Source organism: Struthio camelus, chromosome 9 (assembly GCF_040807025.1).
Source record: "Struthio camelus isolate bStrCam1 chromosome 9, bStrCam1.hap1, whole genome shotgun sequence".
NCBI lineage: Eukaryota > Metazoa > Chordata > Aves > Struthioniformes > Struthionidae > Struthio > Struthio camelus.
In genome coordinates this window covers 24,972,191-24,992,629 of record NC_090950.1, presented here as the reverse complement: position 1 = coordinate 24,992,629, position 20,439 = coordinate 24,972,191, and the positions used below count along the sequence as shown (strand labels likewise).

The 20,439-nt window shown below is 44.8% G+C and overlaps 1 protein-coding gene across 9 annotated transcripts in view; it reads left to right on the top strand.

Annotated features, from left to right (window-relative positions):
* Positions 1 to 20,439, top strand: part of KCNMB2 (potassium calcium-activated channel subfamily M regulatory beta subunit 2) — a 161,236-nt gene that overhangs the window by 121,447 nt on the left and 19,350 nt on the right. For 8 of the 9 annotated variants that reach the window (XM_009673781.2, XM_009673780.2, XM_009673782.2 and 5 more), the window contains exon 2: positions 19,891 to 20,001. The exons of the other annotated variant lie outside the window; for it this stretch is intronic. In XM_009673781.2, the coding sequence (XP_009672076.1) occupies positions 19,891 to 20,001 (111 nt within the window). The remainder of the gene's footprint in view (positions 1 to 19,890; positions 20,002 to 20,439) is intronic. 9 annotated transcript variants of the gene reach the window in all.

Here is a 20,439-nt window from a genome sequence, read left to right as displayed (position 1 = left end):
AAGGAGTTTAACCTTGTTCTAAACTGCATTCCCCATTTCTGGGGCCAAATACACGAGAATAAACAGAAACCAAGCACCTGCTGCTCTTCACTACCAAGGAAATGGGCAAGAGTTCAGCCTCCATCCATGATGTCCAGGTCGGCTTTTGTCCGGGAGGAGACAGTAACTTGCTGCTAATCCTCCACAAGCAAGTGCTGGAACAAGGAAGACCATAATCAGAACGTCAAGGTATTTTATTGAGCCGTGCCAGAAGCTGTATAACGCACCACAGACTCCATGCAGATACTGCAGGCACACTCAAGATACTTCTCAGCACCAGCTAGGCCCAAAACTACTTTCACTTCCTAAATTAGGTTGGTAGGATTAGTCCCTTGGAGGGGTCTGGGATGCTCCGTAAACCCCTTGTCTGCTGGGACCAGCAATTAACCCAGCTCCTGACAACTTCTGGAAAGGACATCATCATGATATCAATAGTCTCCTTTCCACTTATGAACTGCGGATTTCTGTAAAGGAAAAAAGAAGTGCAAGAAAAGGTACAAAATCCACTTATTTTTAAGTGGGATTAAAGTCATTTTATGGATCATACATTTGTAATAGCTGGCTTTATTAATAAACGCAGTACAGAAGCTTTCAAGTTTGAAGCAAGTTGCTTAGGCTATTGCTTTAAAAGGCTGCAGTCCAAAAGCTATTGATCTATTTATACAGATAAGCACCAAGCAGAGTTATCAGTATCAGGGCAAACACTCGCAGAAAGACTGAATATAAATAATAATAATAAATAAATAAAAACCCAGGAAATAGAAATGTACAGTTTAAAAATTAATTAAAATGTTGACCCAAAGAATAGCTGTTTATGTGCATTTCTGCAAAGGCAATTCTGAGAAAGGGAAAGAGCACAAAAAGTAAGCTGATAATTTCAGAGGTGTCAGGCAAGAGAAGAGACGATCAGCATTCATCTCAAAGGAAATGGACAAAGGCTAGAAAGGAAGGGGGAGCAAAACAGGGTTTTAGTTTGTTTTTTACATCGGTCTTTAAAAGAAATCAGTATAAAACAAGACCTGAGCACTGTTATCGAAATCAAGCCAGTGGAGAGTACAGGAGCAGCATGGGCAATCTAATTTTGCACCCATCCTCTTTTTTGGAGATCAAGAGAAGTTTTAGCATGAAATTTGTTTGTCACTGCAAAGAATGCCAGGACAAGACTGTGTTAAGTGACTTAAATTCAACCCATACTCCCTTTCACATGTGAACTCTGTACTAAACACAGAAGTACTTTAACCCTGAGAAGGTGGTCCCTGAACAGTGACTTGCTGGCCAGCCCCCAGGAGGAGGCACCTCTTACCCAGACAAGCCTGCAAGGATGACTCCAGATGTTCCCAGGAGCGAGCACATGTGCTGCAGCCACTTACCATCTGTCTCTTCAGCTACCTGGGATTGGGAGGCAGGCAGGAGGCAGGGCCGGCCATAGCCACCAGGCTTTCAAAGCATAGATGAGCCAAAGGGTTTGGGCTGAGAGCTGTGCGACAGGCTGAGGGTCACGCCTATCCTACATAGTAGCGTTGGCAGCCTCCCTTCAAAACATTGTTATTTAAATTCTAGCACCACTTCAAAGCCTAATGAAGACTAGGAGCCCTAGGGGCTTGGTGCTGGGTACACCAACAATGAAAGAACAGCTCCAGCCCCAGACAGCTCATAACTCACACCAACTTCATTGTGAGTGCTCAGCTCAGCCAAAAACGTCAAGGCAGGTTCAGACTTGGTGTCAGCAGGTGCTGCCTCACCCATTTCACTGCATCACATCTTACCCTTCAAAGCAAATCCCAATCATGAACAGCCGTGCTTTCCTTGGCTTCAAGTGAGCAACTACAACAGCACAATATTCTGAGGGACAAAAGGTCACAAGGGTTTGACCGTTTCATCCACTGTAGTGCACACAGAAATATTAGGAGCTTGTAAAAAAAAAAAAAATTACAGAAATTATCACCTGAGATAATTTGTTTCAAATTTGAGTCTGGGAAGCCAGGTTCTTCCAGAGAAGCTAAAAGTTTTGTCAGCAAGATTTAAACTTTTCATTAAAAAAAAAGAGAACAGGCTTCATTGCAGTCCCAGCGCAGTAAAACACACATGCAACTTATGCATTGCTTCTGTGAATTTTTGATGTGAATCTACATTATCTGTACTTCAGTTGGCTCATCCCAGAAATCCAGTGTCTCCTCTCCCCATAGGCAGCCAGAGCACACCAGGAACACGGGAGAGTAGGAATTTGACACAAGCCTGAACCTCAGGGCTACGCTATGTGTTAGTGCCACAGACACAGCCTGCATGCAGCAGCCAAGCATCTACAATGACTGTGAAGATCATAGGACAGTTGATCTGCTGGTGCTAATCAATATAGCACCACTGAATCAATGGAGAGGCACTGACCCACACCAAACCCAGGCGATCCATAAGTGCTGAGAGAAGAGATCCACGGGGCAAAGAATGGAGAGACTGGGAAGAGAAAGAAAGAGGCAAACAAAAAGAAAAGGAGAGGAAGATCGCGAAGAGACAGCAGGTTATCCAGCACAAGATTTAAAAGAAATAAACAAACAAAAAAAGTACTTCGACAGAGAACATAATTAAATGCTGGAACTTCTTGGCACCAGATTCTGCAAAGGTGACAGTGGGAAATGGCTTGGGACAGAGGTTGGATGAGCTTCATAACCTGCTGACCACAGGACCCAGGGCAGGTGCATGAGGTCCTGTAGACTGGTCGCAGCACCTCTTAGGTCTCAGTGCCGATCCATCTGCATCTGCTGTTCCTCTTGCCCTTCCCTGAGCACCCACTAGCAGGCTCTGGCAAAGGCTCAGCACTGAACTGGATGGACCCGAGTTTCCCACTGCCACCGCTGCTCCCTCAGGACCTTCTAGGAGGGAGAAGCAGAGGCCAGGTCATGGGCTGAGATAATTCAGCACAACTCCACTGAAATCAAAACAGATGTTAGGATGCAACTAAAGAATTGCTGAGCATGATGCTGGAGGGAGAACACCACTGAATTTCATAGGCAGCCCAAAGCACACGGGAAGACAGAGAGAGAGAGAGAGAGAGAAAGAGAGAGGTTAAAAGTGTAAAGAGCGTTTAGATAAAAACCAGAAATACTGTTGAGGAGTTAATCAGAAGTCTAGATTTTGCCAGATCTGCTCTTATTTAACCTTCAGCATGAGATCAGGTCTCAGCCTTTCTATTCTTGGTAGTGGCTGATGAACATAATGTAACAAGGTATTCATAAACATCTGCCCAGCTCTTAGATTAATATGTGGAAGAATTAATGGAGGTCTTAACATATTCACATTTTCTAATTATGGCAGATGATTTTATTTATAGAAATGATAGGGGGAATGGAAATAGTCACTGACACCATGTCAATGTATGTAATGAAATCCAATCATTTAATTGCATTACACTTGGCTAAGGAATCATATCAATAAAAGGCCCTCCTTAAGGCAATTCAGTGGTCAGTACGTACTTCATGTAAGAGAGCTATTAAGATAAATATTTTTCCAATGAATCACTGGGAAATTAAGCTATCTGTAATTGATCTGTTCCAGTGCCTCTCACCATGACAGGGCCAGTGCTGCCAGTCGTGCTGTGGGCAAAGCCTGCCACCAAGGCAAGGACCAGCACAACACTCAGGCACTTGGACTGCACCTCTGATAGGAGATGAGGGATTTGGTCTTAACATCCCTTCGGAGCTCAACATCAGCCTCCAGCCAGCACTTAGTCCACCATTCGAGGCTGAAATTAGCCCTTGGCTAATTCCCAGTCCAATGTCCATCGGTCACTTGGAGAGGTACAGGGGCAAAAGTCAGCCAGCCTGTGGCTCCTCTGCACGCATTCCCTGGAAGGGAGAGCTGAGCCGCTGCGCCTCCTGGCCCGGGCCACCGCTCTTGCACCTCCGCAAATGGGACCTGGAGAGTTTCAAAGTAGAAAAGGTGACGCTCACTGCCCTTGATGTAGCCATCTAACTTTCATGCTCCTCTGTTGCCTCTCCAGACCCTCCTTGCTTCCAGGCACTGAAGTATCCAAGATAATAAAATATGCCTAGACCAAAGCTGGTGCTATATTTTGGATGTCACCAGCCATGGCTAAACCAGCTCGTGCATCAGCTCTGCTTTGTGAAGTGTCCTAGGCTTCCTCCTCTCTACAGTAATAAAGTATCACCAGTGCTTCTATGGGAATAATATCATGCTATATCAGGGAGATAAATAAAGCACAGTTTGAAACCTTTATATGCTTACTCCTGGTAAGAGAGGGGGAAATGCCCATAAAACTCCCATTAGAGCAGACTTGGCTGCTCTAATCATTTGCAGCTTATTAGGTAGACTCTGAAGCCAGTTTTTATTGTGAGGTGCTTGTGTTAGTTACAGAGCTGCTAGGGTTTAAGCAAGCTTTGGACTGACTGTGGCTGTTTCTAAACATGTTAAAATACGTTTCATAACGTTCAGTTCAGGCAGGCAGCTAGGGAAGTTTAGATTTGCTCTCTCAGATGTATGGAAAATTGCATAAAATAAAATGAAGCTATGATTAGGGTGAAAGATGGTCTGTTACACACAGCAGGGCATTGCTAGTAATTTTGCTCCTTGCACATTAAAGGAGGACATCAGGATGGATGCCAAAAAGCAGAGGAAGTTCTCTAGTTCTCTCCTATTCTTCCAAAAATGCATTTCATAATACCTTCAGATCTTCCAATGCCATCACTCTGAGTTAATGAAAATAGAGCAAGATAATGTTACTATTTCCATTAATTATAGGCCCAGGTTTGTGCAATAAATGAAATTCATATCCCTATTGCACTGCATAAGTACCAATAATTCAGCTGCTTCGCTCAAACCTGTGGTGTTTTCTTCACATTCTGCTTTACAAATTAGCAACCCTAAAATCGACAGCTACGTACAGTACGGCGACATTTAGTTTAACTACGGAGGATCTGATCTGTTGAAATCCATGGGCAGTCTTTGAGCACAGCTCTTCCCTGTGATTGTGTTACAGCTCCCAAATTAAATACTTCTAGATCAGCCCCGTGGAAGAGGAAATACGGGTGCTGTAGGAAACGCTATCAACGTTTCTGTCGCTGTAACTTCCCCAAGTACGGTTAAGGTAAAACTCAGGGCACTGCTCTTCCACAGCTGGGCAGAAAGCGGGCACAGGAGTACTCCTGGAGCCTACCCAACTTTCCAGCTGAACCACTTGGTTCACATTTACTGTGGTGAATGGAGAGTAGGAACATGCATGCGGACAGTTTTGCTCGGTGGCCAGTGCCCCACATGTTGATATCCCACAGGAATTTTTGTGCATGAAAACCTGCAGAAACAGAACTGGGTCTGCTGTCTCCGAGACATTCCCTCATCTCACACCACCCTAATGCCAGCGTTTTTGTCCTGCTGTAACAAGCCTGACAGCAGCAACGGCCTCTGGATTGGCTCAGCCCTTGCTGTCAGCCCATGGTGACCCTCACGTTGGGCCAGGCCTGGGACCAGAAAGCCCCTGCAGGAGCTGCCTGCACCAAGCATGGCCATGACAGCAGCAGTGTGGGAGAAGGGAGCTTTCACAGTGGCTGTTGAAGAAAAACAAAATGCCTGGAGAGGTAAAAAGAAGCTGAAAAGGCACCCGGTGGCGATCATTCTGATTCTGCTCCAGCTTTCCACCTTCCAGATTAAATAAACATTGCTTTTCACTGCACCTGAGTGAGAGGAAGCAAACTGCCAGTTTCCAGATGGCAAAGGCGTTTGATAGCAAGGCTCCCACTGCGAGCCCAGAGCTCTGCACCAGCAAACTGGTCCAACTGGGGAGCACTCTGACAGCAGTGACACTCAAGTAGCAACATTTCCCAGTAGCTCTAAAGTGTTGATAGCAGACCACTTTTGATAGCAACATATTCTGATAGCAAACAGCTCCAATGGGATAAAGAAGAAAGGGGAAAAAAAACTTCTCTGAGACACAGTGCAAAGGGTTAGTTTTCCATTTACTTACATATCCACTACTCACAGAGTGGCTGGTGTCACGTGTTAAACATCTGATTCAGGCGTTTGAGTGGAAAGGCAATAAAACGCTTGACTTTGCTTGAATATCGGACTTGAATTTTCTGTTGTGGCAAGAGGTAAAAATAAATGCAAGCACTACAAAGAAATCAACAAGCAACTATTGGGCAAAATGTCCTCCATTGATTTTTAAATCTTTATGGTATGATAGCACTTACAGATACTGAAAGTCTCTTTCTTTGGCTTACATGAAGGTCAAAAGTCAGATTCTGAGCGTTCTTTCAGCGTCAGCCCTACCCCTTCATTTGCTGCTGTGCTCATGTACACCCGTTCTGCTCCTGACCTCACTAATGTGAATAAGAGGAGAATCAAGCGCCCGTTCTCCTCTGAAGTACACATCTAAGAGCACTGAAATAATAAACTTCCTCAATGTTTGTATTTCAGCTTTCAAAAAAACCTCGACAATTCAAGACAAAATTTCCAGTGTAAGGAGGAATGCAATTGGGGGTGAAAGTTACATTTTATACCACAGGAAATAAAATTGCAGTCTACTTTGCAATAGCCTGAGATGATATCTTCTGTAATTGGATTAATACTATTGAATTAATGTGGGAGAAAAGCCCTCTGACTCAGACACACCAGGAGGAAAGCTACCAGTTTTTATGTATATCTAGTACCGTGCACTGCAGTGAGAGGCACACAACAAGAGTTACATCAGGGCCAGCCCAAGCAACCTGCAGGGTGTTAGCTGGCACCTTAGCAAGCAGTCCCACAGGTTCACTTGCTTGAATTGATCTCATTCAACGGAAGATTTCAAATAACAGTTGTTACTGGCAAGGCACAATCTTGAGAAAGACCTCGGTTCCTGACATGATACAAGGAACTCTGTACGCTCACGTTGTGGTAAAGATCAAAAACCTGAAGCACATCATAGAAATCCTGTTCATTTTTTTTGTAGAAAAGATTATAGAAAAATATAAAAACGGGGACGGAGGATAAGAATTTGGAAAGAACAGTGTGTCTTTTAGCCTGTAAATTGGGGGGCAGGGATATGTCTCCTCCCCAAAAAAAAAAAAAACAAAACCAAAAAAACATATCTTCTTTAGAAGCAAAAATTCCCCAATGTTAATCCATTTTCACGGCAAGAACAGAAAATGGCACATCAATTATTTGTCCTTACAAACTAATGACAATAGGGAGAAGTACAATCTCATTACTAACTTAATCTTCTGGCCCTTCTTGGATGCAGGACAATTGATTCTATCAATCTAGAAACAAAAGGATTATTTGGGGGCCAATTATTCAAGCTCACATACTCTCAACATAAGAAGTGGGTTGATCTATCTACATATAAGAAACATTCTCAGTTAAACTCACCTTAGCTGCCTCCTTGGTCACAAGTAAGAACAAATAATACTATTTTGTAAAGTACCTTTATAATGGGTTTTACACCAGCTGTATCCCACAGGAGATGGAGATGGCCTTCAAGACTTCAAGGTCAATGAGAAAACACAGCTTCTTTGCATTTTGCTTTGAAAATAATTCCCATGATTACTGGATCTCATGGATACTTAAGAGAGACAGAGGCAGGAAGAGAAGTTTTCATAAAAACATCAGAAAGGGCAAAAATTAAGAGGCAATTGTTAAACTCCCCCAAAAAGTAGAGAATACAGGCATATCTTGTGTGTCCTAAATTTCAATAACTATTTTGATGTTTCATCAATGGCACCAACCAATTCACAAAAAATTCAAAATTCATCAATTTACAATAGCTTAGTAAAAACCTTTTATTGTTGGAAAGAAGATAGATAAAGGCTGGTCAAAGGATGAATGCCTTACAGAAAAAGCTGAAGATTTAAAATATAAAGTGGCGCAGGTTTAATCTGGTGATAATTATCTGAAGAAATCCCATCTGCATGGCGTTCAAAGGTAGGGGCAAGCTCCTACCCTCTAGACAGGCCTCTAGTGTGTCTCGATGCATTAGATGCACTCTTTAGCAGCAGAAAGCTGGTTTTCCTTTCACATGTAACATTTGGCATGTCAGGACAGTAAATTTTTTGCCTTGATCCTGATAGCTCCTGTCATTCAGCGACTGTTGGGTGGCAGCTGGCCTAGGAAAGGCCAGTTAGCAAGCTATTCCCATCCGCACTTGCTCACTCTGCCCAAAGGGCTGCAGGGTACTCAGAGCGGTTCACCCAGCAGACGCCAACACCATATACCCAGCATTGGGGGCAGCGTGAGCCAGCAGGAATAATGAGTGCCGTAAAGCCCTTTGGACACGGCAAGCCTCAGGCACCGCTGATACAACCGTGCCGGCCAGAACAGAGCCAGCAGAGCGCTGAGGTGATCAAGTGCAGCAAGACGCCAGGTGGCTCTCCAACTTGGAAGAGTCCCACAAGACAGGGAAGGGACATTTACCTGAGCATCACTCCTTGATCATGAGCACTTTTGCACCTACAGCAGATTAACGGCTTCCCGCTTTGTGAATTCCTCCATATTTCAAGAAGAGGCAGTGGTAAACGCCAGTCCAGCTAGCTCACTGTGAGTGTGTGGAAGAGGAGAGCACGCCGAGCTGGCCTCTGAGAAAAGCTAGCGCTTTTTCCCTGATCAAGGGTCCAATGTGCGTGTTTCAGGGGCATCATTGCACAAGAAGTTATGAGAGAGGGTGCTTAGGAAGCCAGCTCTGCCAAAAAAGAGTGCGGTCTGGCTCTCTGGGTTTAGAAGTGGAACTAATTGGTGTCCTCACTCAACAGGGAGCTTTTTAAGTACATCGTATCTTATTTGCTACCCTATGTCTCTTAATAATTACTGCAGGCACAAAGCGCAATATTTTCAGTGAGCAAAGAGCAGCCACTGAGGTCTTGCTGCAAGTTGTCTGTGCATCTTCATATAGTGGAAGTGGCAGTGATGTAGATAACTGGATACTACATGCATAGCTACGGAGCAGCTATTAGTGCAGTTAAATCTTCTACTCTGTTTTGTACTGGAGTAAGCCAGGAGCCAGACTTTTCTCTTCAGATTTGCTGGACTATAGACTGGCAGAGAATTCGCTTGCTCAAGCTAACCCAGCCTAAAAAACAAGGGCTGATGAATTGCCAAATGTCGTTAACAGCAAGATTAATAGTAGTATTGTTCTGATAGCACACTGTACCAAATTCTTTGCTGTTCCATCATTTCTGCAGGATACTTGATTTTAGGGTGGGATTTGGGAAGTTAGAATTTCACCAAAATGACCAGTGTTTCTGCCACCCACCACTGCCATAATGACCACTGTTCCTGCTGCCCAGGCCCAGGCTCTGTCCCCTTTGCCTGATGCCAGTTGGGGCGAGCGGGGACTGGGAGTCATGCAAGATCATACGGAAAAATCCATCATCATGGCACAATCTTTCTGTTCTTATCCGCTAAGGACCTGGCTGAGGACCTGCATAATTCCCCAGCCCCTACCTTACTGTCTGAAGTGCTGTGCTGGCAAAACCTGCCAATAATGTGAGCTGCTATCGCCAAAGCTGCGTGTGTGCTCTCCAGCAAAATTGTACTCCCCTTGCATGGTACTGTACATCCAGTGACAGATACTCCCAGCCAATAAGTGATTTAATGACTTTGTGCAAGTCAAAGCATTAGCCAGCAGCAATCGTAAGAGTACTCGCATTGGGAGGCTTCTTTTTAATTCCACTGCAGCTCCCAGGACTAAGGCACTCATGCAGAGCCTTGCAGTTCCCCCCAGCAGCGAGGCAGAGAGGTGGAGAGTGGGACACCTGAGTGGGACGCTCAGGGAGAGGCACCTGAGTATCTCCTGAGTTTGCACTCTGCCCTTGCCATCAGAAGCCTGACCGCTGGGCAGTAACGTGGTCAGGTGAAACCATCTATGCAGGAGAAGCTGTTCAGTGCCAAACCTCTCAGTGACTTTGCTAGAAAGGCATTCTTGCTGGCCACTCTGTGCTTGAATTTTGCACCTAGATAAATATCTTCCAGGAGCTGTAGAATAACTTTCCACAAATGAACCAGCAACTGCCAATCCATTTCTGAATCCTAATAACTTCTACGTGTTGCTACTGCACACTGCTTTGCTACCACCAGTTCCTTAAGGCAGTTTTGCCCAGCACTATTTAAAAGGAAAATATTCAGTGCACCCTGAGGGAAATGAAGCATGGAAGTCCCGTTATCGTTGACAGAAGTTTTGCCTCTAATTCCCCATCTGCTCTTCTGAATGTTAACCTCCCGTACTGGCGCATAAGCTTAAATGATAACTAGGGATTCCAAATAGAAAGTAACAAATTATTAGTCAGCTAGGCTGGTGGTGTCTGCAAAAATGTGATGTGGGCACTCATATTTCAAGAGAGGGAAATTATAAGAGAAAATAATGTTATGTTGGTGGAGATAAAATGCTAGCACAGAATTGTACACCATAATGGGTCAAAAATAGATTTTTTTTTTTAATCTTTAATCCATGTGAGATTCTGCACAGCTCCTCTTTCCTATTCTTACTGGTTTTTCATGTGTAGCAGCCAAATAAAATAACACACAAGGCAACAAATCTGAGAAGAGAGTAATAATGTGATGTATAGTGTTAACTCTCTGATTTTGGAAAAATCCATTTATCTTGGTTAAACGAAAGCTTAGCCCAAGTACTAAGTAATCATGATTAGGGAGAGAAAAAGACATTCACCTCTTCAGAAACGCGATACTCTTCGACAGTAATAGCACTGCAGTGACATTGTTTGAAACTGGATGCTTGCCGTAATTAATATAGATTATTGTCATGTGAGTAAAGGAGGCATCTGTGCCGCTCCTACCATTGTTTGCATTTCTAGATCAGTTATGAGACCAAAATGTGCTGGGTTTTTGTTTTGTGGACGTGACCCTTTCACTGTTTGGAGCAATCTGCTGGCCTGAAAAGACTGCAGAGATTTTGTTCTCTTTGTTGCTTCAAAACTGTACAGAGGGCATATGCACATTGCTTTCTCTAAGGGAGACTTGAATTTTGTTCTTTCCCATTATCTCTTTTCCTGACTCTCAAGTAAAATTGGTTTTGTGCTAAAAAATGTATTACAAGAACAGAGCTGCACAGATCCTTGGTGCTCAAGCTATTGGGTTCTTAAGGAGGCTAAATTTGCGTCCACACCATCCAGTGTATCACACACTGAATCCACCACAAAGCAGGTGATTTAGTGCTGACACCAATTTTTGATCCAACGTGCTGGTGCAGCGCTGTACTCAGCCCAGCTCATCAGCCTTTTCTCAGTAGTCATTTGACTCCACCAGATTTCCCACCCAATTCATTCAACTATTTCTGTAGATCTTGTGACTACCTTCCCATAATATGCAGCCTTTCCTCCGCCCTCTTGTGTGCGCACATGATTATTGTCTTTTATGTTGTATTCCCTGTCTTTCTAATCCCTTTCTTTACCCCCCCCCCCCATTCATAGAAATGAAACCCATTTCATTTCCAACTTTCTGCCAGTCCTGTTCATCAGGCTGGATTTGATCTTTGCTTTAACTACACCTGAATCCATCATAAACGCTTTCTTCTTCTTAGCCTGGAAATTGTTCTCCAGGGCGTGCTTCTTCCTTAGAGTAATTACGATTTTGCAGTGTTATTCTGACCGGGCAGGAGATTCTTACCAGCAGCCAAGGCAAACAGGGCGTTGTAGAGAGCACATGGCGTGAGTTCAGTGCTACACAGAGATGTAACAATTTTATCTGTAACTTAGACTCCAAAGCCAACAGGCAGCTGCCTCTACAGAATTGCAAAAGAAAAAATGAGGACACTCATTCAGTTCTGTGGAAATTACATGAAATTTATCTGCAAAAAAATATTTCCAGTTCTTTTCTGTAACATTAGGACACAAAATTCTGTTCTGTGAATTTGGTGCAACAGCTGACAATATCCAAATAATAAAGTGCTACCAATAGTTAGTCTGTATCATGAAAGGATAAGGCAGCACACAGAGCATGCAGCAAATTTTAACTTTGTGTAACAAGACAAAGGGGAAAGATGCTCATGAGATCTGAGTTAGATGTTTGGTGGGTGGAGGTGCAGCAGCCACGCGGCAGAAGACTCGAGCTCAAGCTCCTCCTGTTCCTCTCACCTGGTGATCCCAGAGCATTTGCTGATCTGTTCACTGTTTCTTTCATATCCCAGCATGTTTAACACAACACATTTCTTTGACGGCCAAAGAAACTGAGGCAGCACAAAGTTAAACAACTTGCTTGAGTTGCCCAGTCACCCTGTGGCAAGGCTTCCTGATCCTTTTCTCTGGCCACTGTTTTTGATCAGATCTTTTCCTAACTTATCCACAAAAACTCAGTGCAAAAGTGGTTGTGTGCTTTTGTAAAGTAGCCTTACACTAATACCTAAAGGAGGAACCAACCTGCTTAGCAGGCTGCAGTGATCTGATGGACTTGAGCAGCGATCTGAGCAAAGGGAAGGAGTATCTAAGAGCTTGTGTAAATCACCTCCTTTATCTGTGCCTCTGTTTGATACCTGTACTTTTGCAATGATAACAGGCATGCCTGAGAAAAAGTCTTCAGTAAGATGCGATGTGTGAAACCTACGTAGTGGTCTAGTATTCATACATATCTGTACGTCCGTTAGCGATGCCCACATTTAGCCAGCTGAGGACTGCTAGATCCTTGCAAAAATAAACAAGCCACTAACTGCAGACTGCTGTATTTCACTATGCAAAATGAGTCAAGCAACAACTAGAACTGGGGAGGAAGGAAGGAAAGAGGGGAAGAGGAGGCAGACCAAAGGCAATATGAGAGTTGTATTTATTTTTTAATCCCATCTCTTTTAGTGTCTGTGAGGAGCGCTGTAACTAAAGGAATCTAACTGAATTAGAATTTCAATATGTCCTGAGCAGATTGTAGCCATTTCCATTCACGAGCAGCACGTCCCAGCTGTAATTGCCTGCTTGCTTATCCACACAGCTCTTTACAGCTAATCCAAATGTGGACTCAGAAATAAATAATGCCAGCACATTCACTTCCCACTGGGCAGTAGTTTTAGCATCGCCTCTGCCTTTGCTTTGTTCCAGCTGGTGCTCTCAATGGCATAGGAAATGACTCAAAGGAGATGAAAGATGAATGACCCGTTCAAAGAATTAGGTGGAGGCAGGGGGAGGAAAACCACTCCTGCTGTATCTGCCCTAGCTGTTTGAGCTTTTCCTCTGGGTGCTGCTGCGTGGCTGTTTTATCTCCCTCCCGTGCTGCCCCCAACTCCTCTCTCCCCAGCTGTACCTCTCTCTGATCTGCTTCTCCTCTGTCACTTCCCCAAGGGGCGTCAGTGCCATCCTCTTTCCTCACAGCTTCTCACAAATCCTCTCCCTCCGCTCCCACCCTTACACACAACCGTCATGGCTTTAGCACTGCTTTCCTGAAACGATACACTCTATTCAGGGACATTTAAAAGCCAGGTGGTCACAGAGGAGGTCTCCTGTCTGGAAATGTATAAAACGTAGTCACGGCTCTGCCTTTGCTCTCTGACATGGGAAACCGTGTGTCTTGGCTCTTCTCCATCCTTCCTGGTTAGGAGGAATGCTGTCCACCATCTTTTCGACAATTTTCATCACTAAATCTAGTCTTGGATAATTATACTTCTGCTTCTGAAGAAATGGATTTAGAGCACTCTCTCTGTAAGACAACTTTGCCACAGATTTCTTGGGAGACTTTGGCCAAGTCACTTGGTGCCCTCTGTGCCTCTGGTCATCATCTGTAAAAAGACAGTGCCAGCACTCTGTTGCTTTACAGTTTGGTATGTAAATACCAGGGCTCTGAGATGACAGTGGTGCAGGGACACCCAAATACCTAAGAGGAATTAGTCATTTGTAGAGTCAGATGACATTTCACTCCCGCATATTCACAGGTGTCCAGCTCCCACTATGCAACCAATTATTTTTAGAAATTGTATTCTTAGTGTCCAAAAGAAACTGAGCTTTTCCTAAGATCTAGTGAAGTGGGTACCCACAGAAGCATGGCTGGGGAGAAGGTTGTTCCCTCTTGAACCATCAAGGAGACCGACTTCAGTGCGGAGCTAGAGCTGGAAATATCTCCCAGCCCCTGGAATTGGAGTAGCAGCGCTGCAGTGAACCTCCACTCCTTTTCCCATCCCTCACCCTCTCTCTCTGTTCCTCCCTGGGTTTAGCATGGCATGATTGTGTGAGGCAGACCATCTTTACTATCGCCCATTTGCTCTTAGTCAGCCAATCTGGTCCAAGGCTGTACAGCTTTTTTGGTGCAGTGCAGTGCCTAAGGTAATATATCCCTCAGTAATTACAGAGATGTATGCTAAGATTTAAAGGAGCCTATACTAACGCTAGGTAGCATAGCACGTTCATTGCCTTTGTTCTCATCACCAGCATTTTTCCTTATCAGTGTAAGGATACAGGGTCTTTGGCAGAGTAGCTTTCTCCGTAAACCTATCCCAGCCAGACTGACTTGGAGCATGTTGCAGCAGGGTGAACCAACCCTCGCCACTGCTGCACCCCTCCCAAAGCTGGCCCATTCAACAAGCAGCCTGTGCCCTTCTCTGAACTCAGAGAGCAGTTGAGATGATGAATATAATGCTTGTCCAACATGTCACTCGCTACGTACATTCAAATTCTTTTACAACAAACAAAGCACAGAAAGCTAAAAATGTCTGCAAAATCCTGACAGGCAGAGAGGACAATTATCCCCAGCTGTTCCTCAGGAATGCTGATCCCCAGCGAATGCAACGTGCCAAGAGAGGCATTGCCTCGTGCTTGGATTGCAAACTCACCAGCACCAAAATGTGATGGTGCGAGAAAGGGCTAGCTCTTCATTAGAGGTTCTGCCACCTGAAGGTGGCCTTCTTCAAATCGAAACCTAGGTGGAGAGCTCAGCTCTGAGCTCTGGCGAGATTTAGAAGGGCCAGATATAGAAGTGAATTTATTAATGCAATATCATTAGCCATCAGTCTTCCAAAACTCTTGTCAGTATATTAACACCAGTTCCCCATTGTCCAGTTTTTCCTTGCCATAATGAAGAACCTCAATTTCAAGGTCATCTGTCAGTGGGATTAGTCAGTTAGTATAGCTAGAGCTCCTGAGATACTCCAAAAAGAATAGTCATTTATGCTGCTCTCTGTCCTGCACTGTGCCCACGAGCTCGTGTTAAAACAAGGTCCAGTCACGTGGCAGAAATACACGATCTGATATTGCCGTTGCTGCTTCACGATTTAGGCTGCTGCTGCCAGGGCATTAAATGTTCCCTAAGTGGTAGCTGTCTTCCACTAATGCAGATGCATTTCTTTTACAAGTTAGTTTATTGCTCTTCTTCTTAGTCCATGCTGGCTGTTCTTCTGTTTCCCAGCACCCCTGATTAGCAGCGGTACTTATTTACTGTTATGGCTACAAACAAGTAGAATTAGAGCAAGCAGATATTGTGTTTAGATGGAATCATGAAGACAAAACAGATATTTTGACAACACAAGAAACACTGACCTCTGATCTTTATCAGAAAAGGGGAATTGACAGTTAGGTACTCACCTGGTTTCTCTTTTGCATCTTCAGGGCACTTCTAGTTAGCAAGACCTACCCTGGTTTATGCATGTGGGGACTTCCATGTTACACCAGACCTTCTTCCTCCCAGCTGGAGCCCAGCTTCATGGCAGCCACTGCAGGTCTCGCTGTCCCAGGCAGGTGCCTGCTCAGTTCTCCCCACTCAGCCAGGTTTCTCCTCACCCTGCCCTTGCTGCAGGTCTGCTTAATCTACCCTTTTGTGTTTAGTTTGAGAGCACTGTGTCCATTGGCTACTCTGATCCCTGAGTCCTTGCACAGACCAAACTGCCATGGACTGTCCCTGGGACACCATACCGCAGACGTCACAAGTTCTGCATTTAGTCCTGGTACCTGCTCTTACTTTCCTTGAATTCTAGGACTAGAAAACTCCTGAATCAGGCAGGCAGCATCCTAATTAACTCTTCCACTTTGCTGGGAAACTATTGCACGGAACATTAATGCTGGACTACAGGATAGGCAGGCTACGCTTTACAGAAGAAACTCACCAGGCCATTTTACTTATTCTCCCATCCTTCATCGTACAATTCTTCTCCCTGTTCTATAGCTTAGCAAAGCCATAGGAAAACACATGACATGACAGTGGATAGGACCTATGGAGGCATAAAGTCTAGCTGCCTGATCCAGGAAATTCACCTCGAACTGTACCATCCTCTCACCACGGGCTGCCTTTGATGCCTGGTTTCAGTCTCTTCCTTTTTTCGCCAGCAATGGTGGCTGGGCTCATCCTAAAAGCAGACCATCCGGCCATGAAAGAAACTCAAAATCTCACAGCAGCCCTCTTGCTGCATCCACCAGGTGGATGGTAGCCTGTCCTATAGGACTATTCCCTCCAGGCTCCTAATAGTTAAAAACCAGCCTCAAGCACCTTTTCCAAATTGTTTTTGATGCATATTATTGTGACTTGAGATACTCATTCTGTTCAAACAATAGCACGATCCACTTTTACTCTAAACACTAGGCTGACATCCTGTGATGCAATGAGTTTCACACCCTTACTACTTGTTGCATGAGAAAAATACTTTGTCAGAAGCTGACTCAGAGAGGCATTGTGTTAAAAAGAAGTTTTCAGAAAAGAGACAGGGGGCATGGAGGGAAAGGGGTTCATAGTGCCTTGAAATTAGCTCCAGGTTAGAGAAAGGTAACAAAGTTTGCTAATTAACCTCCTAAAGCAGCACACTGGCATGTAGGTTGTAGCCATTCTACATTAAGAGTCCTCCTAAAAGGCCTTCAAAGAAAGGTCTTGGTGAGTTCATATCATCACTGTTCTGCGAAAGGCTTTTACCTTATAGCCACACGCATCTAAAGGGAACAGGGACTTGAGTTGCTTACATCTGACCCCTGGAGTGGCTGCTGTGATGTCATCAGTGTTATAATTTTACACGAGATTAGGCGTGTAATTGCGTGTTAAATAGTGACGGTTAGCTTAGATTGCCCGGCTAATGAAGCAGGCAGCATTAATGATATCACATATGGACTGCTCCAAGGCACTGGTGCTATAAGACAGTCTTAACCCTAACTTTAGGGGGAATAAAGACACCCTTTTCCTCCTCTTTTGTCCCCTCGCTGGGGCAGACACCTCTCCAGCTCAGGTCCCATCCCTCTAGAGCTTCAGTGATTTGCTCTGGTGCTGGTGACTCTGCCTCCCTGCCCAGGCAGCCCTGCAAACTCAAACAGATGGCAGAAGCCACTGATCACTCTAATGTGTGCTCTAGTTTTGCTTAATTAAGAGTAGATTCTCTGATAAAGTTCACCCAAGTCTCCCACAGGCTCTGGGACTCATTCAGGCTGTGTCAGCACAGCCACCAGGCTTTAACTCACACTTAATATCTTAAAGGGAGTGGTGGCAAATATGTCTTTTTATTTTTCCGTAGTAAGAAAGCCTTAGCCTGAGAGAGGCCTCACTCCAACATGGTCTCCAGGCCCTTGGATGGTTGCTCTGGGCCCTCCTGCATCGCTTGCTGCAGAAACATCAGCTCACTCAGTGCTGCCTTAGGGGCCTCTGCTATAGTCCTGTCAGGTGCAGAGTGGTCACAATCTTACCTACCAGAGTGAGGATTAGTCCAAAGGTCCTGTGACCCAAATTCCTGGCACTGATCACTACAAAAACACTTCTTAGTAGGTAGCTATATTGATCAGATCCTAGTAACAGCTCTTTCACCTTCTAAACTATAGCTGTTTCTGGGAAGAAAAGCCTCTTTCTACTGTTTATTCCCCAATACTCAGGCACAGTGTTTGTAAGGCAGGAAAAGCCTCCTCCATGCTACTGGGAGCTGCAGTGATGACCATCAAGTGGGGAAGAAGGACAGGGGAGGTTCCCCACCTTCTGCCTGCCTTCTTTTGGGCAGCTTCAAAAAGAGCTCCCTCCTCTAGTTTGTTGCCCATGAATGCAACTCAAATGCTTTGCCAGACATTGTTATCGGTTACTTCAAGTAAGGCCTGTGAGCCCCAGTCCCAGTTTGGCTGGGCAGGTGCCCGGTGCACCGAGCACCAAACGGGCACATCCCCGCCATGTGCGGTAGCGCTGTGTATATCACATAACACCTGTAGCCTCCACAGGGAAGAGGTTGGTGTTGGCATCCAGAGAGAAGTGCAGATCATAGCCGCTGTCCTGCAAAGCAAGATGCAAGGGCTTGGGGAGCAGGTTTGGGCAGGGACTAAGATACGTAACCCACTGCGGGGCTCTGAGCTGATTCAAGAGGGAGAGCCCAGTCCCTTGGTGCCCATCAGCCTGTCTGTGGATGAGTTTTGGCTCCAATACATGTCAGTTTTTCCCTGCAGCCACCTCAACTGGATTTATTCTCCTAGGTTCACCACTACACAAATACCGGATAATTTTGCATGTTTATGTAGATAGTGATTTTACAGACTTTCAGGCGAAGAGCACTGAGGACTTCATATCATCTCCTTCACTGCTGACAGCATCAACAGCCAGGTTTATTTCTCCATCAGCTAAGGAACGGCCCCAATGTATGAAAAACTTCCACATTAAAGCATTTAGTATCTGAAATATTTCATTTTTATTCTTAAGTCTTTCTCTGAGTGCAGTAAAAGCACAAAGTGCTGTGCAGTGAAATAATATGAAATACATTCCTCAGCAAGAAGAGCCCAGTTCTCAGAGATCAAGATTATAACTAAGCCTCACTAAAACCAGGAGCAGATCGTCAGGAGCTACTAGGGCACTAGCTGTGGCCCTGCACCAGCACTGTCCAATACAGCCTGTGCTTCAAGCCCGGTCCAGCAAATCTCACTGGAGATCAGTTGGTCTAGGGTAACCAACATCTGCTAGGAACAATATAGGTATAGTGAATCTGCCTTGAATCAGAGCAAGAGGACAGCTGACTTCCTGAGGTCCTTTCAACCCTGTATTTCTGATTCTATGAGATCTAATTGAAGTAAAAGGTCCAAATTCAGTACTTAAAATGAAACCCCTTAAACTTTTCCCCTCTTTGGAAGACCCTGATGGCCCAAGAGAAGACTGCTGCAGGGCTCATACCCCACTGTGAAACAAGGAAATCCCTGGGCATGAGCCTATTCTAAGGGATTTTAGAAAAAGTCATAGCTTAGGACTTCTCACGGAAGAAGAAAGCTTATGCTTGAAAGATGCAGAATGGAAGGTGATATAAGGGGCAATACAAGGGCTCTAGGGAGAAAATACAGAAGTGTGAATGAGACAGAAAGATCAAGAAAGAGTAAATAAGGTGATAGTAAGAGGTAATTCACTGGAGCCCTGTTCAAAAAATCAGGCAAAACACTTTGTTTAGTTTCTGAGACAAATGTAATTGGTCTGGCCAAACAGACCATGGATAGTTATTTCGAAAGTTATTGGGCAGCTATTTCTGTATGTGAAAAAGTATTCTTGAGACATCAGATATATTTCTATAAAACAACGCATTACTTCTCATACTTGTGCCTTATGCAGACAAATGTTCCTTGAGAGCCTCGTCTCACTGAGAGCTGCTGTACAACCAATGAACTGCAATGAACATGCAATGACCGCTTTCTACCCAAAAATACTACCATAAAAATTGGATGCACCTATTATCTTTTCTTAAATTGCCAATAATCTATTGTGGATGGTGCAAATCTTTTGCAGTGCTGAGGGTAGCTACGTCCAGTTAGCTAAGATCATATTTCACCAGAGCATCTAAGAAGATCTACTACTCCTTCCCCCAATTTGTCATCCCCATTATTTTACATATCACTCTGAGTTAATAAATGGTCCATCTTCAGAGCTTGCTGGGCACAGCCACAGAGGACTTGGCACAGTGGACATAATGTGGTCTCCTGCTGCATTTGAAATGGGCAGTGATAGAGATTATCCCTCTTCCCCCAGGTCCTTCCATCGTCCCACTGCAGCGAACAAACCCAACACTGGGCAACCCTCTAAGATGTTTATTTGGACCAGTGGCCGGAGCTCTACATCTTACAGACATGATGAGAAAAGGTAAATGGCATCGCTGCTGATTATCTCTTATGGGTTTTAAATTTTTGGGAGTGTGACCTGCAGCTTCCCTTCCCTGGCAGCACTGGGGGAAGGAGGAGGGATGCAGAGGTTATCTTCCCTTGCCTCTCACTCCTCCCAGTTATTGCTCCACTGAGAACAGGATCAGTTGATAAATGTCAGGGCTAACACGCCAAGCCAAAAAAGAGTGGAGGGATGGCGCTAGAGGCATGGCCAAAGTCTTCCTTGCCCCCAGGACATTAGCAGCGCACAGGGTGCAGCTCTGAGGCTGGCACACACTGTACATTGTCGAGCACATTAATCCCCAGCCATGAGTGTGCAACCCCAGCCCCAAGCCTGGCAAAGGCTTTATGCCCACTGTAGGTGTCCCGCTTCCAGCCACAGGCCCACCCTCCAGTCCCCCACAAGTGCCCCTTCAGA